The 588-nt window shown below is 37.8% G+C and overlaps 1 protein-coding gene across 1 annotated transcript; it reads left to right on the top strand.

Moving 5' to 3' along the window:
- Window positions 1-201: 201 nt before the first annotated feature.
- On the top strand, window positions 202-580 carry LOC103523754 (V-type proton ATPase subunit d 1; the record flags this gene model as incomplete). The annotated part of the gene is made up of 1 exon (XM_008488770.2): window positions 202-580. A coding segment is annotated over exon 1 (379 nt), but the record flags the coding sequence as incomplete, so codon positions are not given.
- Between the last annotated feature and the right edge of the window lie 8 nt (window positions 581-588).

Raw genomic sequence — 588 nt, 5'->3', positions numbered from 1 at the left:
GAATATAACTACAAAGTCCTCTTACCCCAACAGTAAGCTACTACTAATATTTTGGACACATTCTCACATAATATCAAGAACAAAATTACAAAATCTGACTGGAAGTTGAAAACGCTCCTTTGAACAGCTGAATGAGTACCTTGAACACTACTACTCTACCAAGCCATGTTGAAGATGTTTAACATCAGTACATGATTTTATATGATTTCAGATTTGAAATTACATCTCCAAGGCACGGATTATGGAAGTTTCCTTGCTAATGAGCCAAGTCCACTGGCAGTGTCAGTGATTGATGACAAGCTCCGAGAGAAACTTGTCATTGAATTCATTCATATGCGTAATCATGCTGTGGAACCACTGTCCACATTTTTGGATTTCATTACATACAGTTACATGATTGACAACATCATTCTACTCATCACAGGGACTTTACATCAGCGACCAATTTCTGAATTGATTCCTAAATGTCATCCACTGGGAAGTTTTGAACAGATGGAAGCTATTCATGTGGCAGCAACTCCTGCTGAACTTTACAATGCTGTCCTAGTTGACACTCCTCTGGGTGAGATTTCATTACTATGTATTTTT

The sequence above is a fragment of the Diaphorina citri genome, unplaced genomic scaffold (assembly GCF_000475195.1).
Source record: "Diaphorina citri unplaced genomic scaffold, Diaci psyllid genome assembly version 1.1 scaffold37403, whole genome shotgun sequence".
Classification (NCBI taxonomy): domain Eukaryota; kingdom Metazoa; phylum Arthropoda; class Insecta; order Hemiptera; family Psyllidae; genus Diaphorina; species Diaphorina citri.
The sequence above is the reverse complement of the archived record's forward strand: the minus strand, read 5'-3'. Positions and strand labels throughout refer to the sequence as shown.